Source organism: Elephantulus edwardii, unplaced genomic scaffold (genome assembly GCF_000299155.1).
Source record: "Elephantulus edwardii isolate Elephantulus edwardi_28Jun2011 unplaced genomic scaffold, EleEdw1.0 scaffold00018, whole genome shotgun sequence".
Classification (NCBI taxonomy): Eukaryota; Metazoa; Chordata; class Mammalia; order Macroscelidea; family Macroscelididae; genus Elephantulus; species Elephantulus edwardii.
The window spans coordinates 8,674,409-8,675,775 of record NW_006399768.1 but is presented as its reverse complement, the minus strand read 5'-3'; the positions used below and the strand labels follow the sequence as shown (position 1 = coordinate 8,675,775).

At 33.7% G+C, this 1,367-nt stretch overlaps 1 protein-coding gene across 1 annotated transcript in view; it reads left to right on the top strand.

Moving 5' to 3' along the window:
- Positions 1–1,367, top strand: part of GPM6A (glycoprotein M6A) — a 254,674-nt gene that overhangs the window by 234,615 nt on the left and 18,692 nt on the right. The window contains exon 4 of the mRNA XM_006882219.1: positions 481–634. Coding sequence (XP_006882281.1) covers positions 481–634 — 154 coding nt within the window. The remainder of the gene's footprint in view (positions 1–480; positions 635–1,367) is intronic.

The window sequence follows — 1,367 nt, the reverse complement described above, 5'->3', positions numbered from 1 at the left end:
AGTAGGGCAGTGGGGGTAGGTGTGTCAGAGTCCATGAGACTGGCTCAGAACAAGGCAAACTTCAGAGCTGTTGTACATAAGGTTGCTATGAGTTGAAGGAGACTTGATGGCACATAATAACAACAACAACATAAATGCTTTAGCATTTTAAGTACTTGGAATACATCACATAAAATACATCCTGGTGATAGTTCTTAAAAAAACCCACAGACACCGTGAATAAAACAGGTGTTAAAAACCAAATGGAAAATTTATTCTCTTGTGCATCAGAATTTTTTTCCAACATGCAATTTTATAATTAGCTTATTCTTCTAAATCCTTACATTCACCTTCTCTTGGCTTCCCATGCTACATACAGTTCCTGGTAATATTATGTGCTATTGTCTTTTAGACCTTAGATACAGAGTTTTACAGATTAAAAAATTTTTCCTTCCAGTACATTACATGTTTCTTTCTTTCTTTTTTTCTTCTGTGTTGTAGTTTATTATGCTGACGTACCTTTTCATGCTGGCCTGGCTGGGAGTCACAGTTTTCACCTCACTGCCAGTTTACATGTACTTCAATCTGTGGACCATCTGTCGGAACACCACCTTAGTGGAAGGAGCAAATCTCTGCTTGGACCTTCGTCCATTTGGTATGTGAATGTTGACTTCTAATTGTAAAGCAAATGCCCATATTATTTTAAAAGGAACCCTACCAGTTTAGTTTGTCATGCTTTCTTATACCTATCAAAATGTGTCCTTCCGTTATTCAAATCAACCCAAAGGCAATGGGTACATTGTTTTACAGAAACTGTTTTAGCTGAGATAATATGAGAAGCTATTATGGCATATTAGATTATATTTTGTGCTGATAATAGAAAAAAATAGTTGTTCAAATCTGCAAACTGCTCCTTAGAAAGATTTACTCTTGCAAAGATTTACAGTCTCAGAAACCCAATGGAAGGTTGTTATTAGAAGCAAGTTGACAACAGTAGGTATGACCAAAATAATATAAAAGACCTTGGCACCATTATTTCTTCTACTAAAAAGACAGTTTATTATTCATTTTCAGAAAACAAGTTTTCTAATTTTAAAAATCAGAAAATCAAGTGAGTGGAAGTTAAAACCACAGTATGAGCATATATACATTTCTATATAAATAGAATCTCAGATTGCATTGCCTGGATTGCCAAATTATAGTTATACTTACTCTTTTCTGACTTCTTGACTCTTTGTCAACCTCAATATGATATCAGTATTCCCTTCCAATCTTCCTAGATAAACCATGCAAATTGAGAAATCCAACTTAAAAATCATCTGGGAATAATATACTTGATTGTCTTCTGCAGTAAAGTAAAATATCTAGTATTTAATAATAAAAAATAA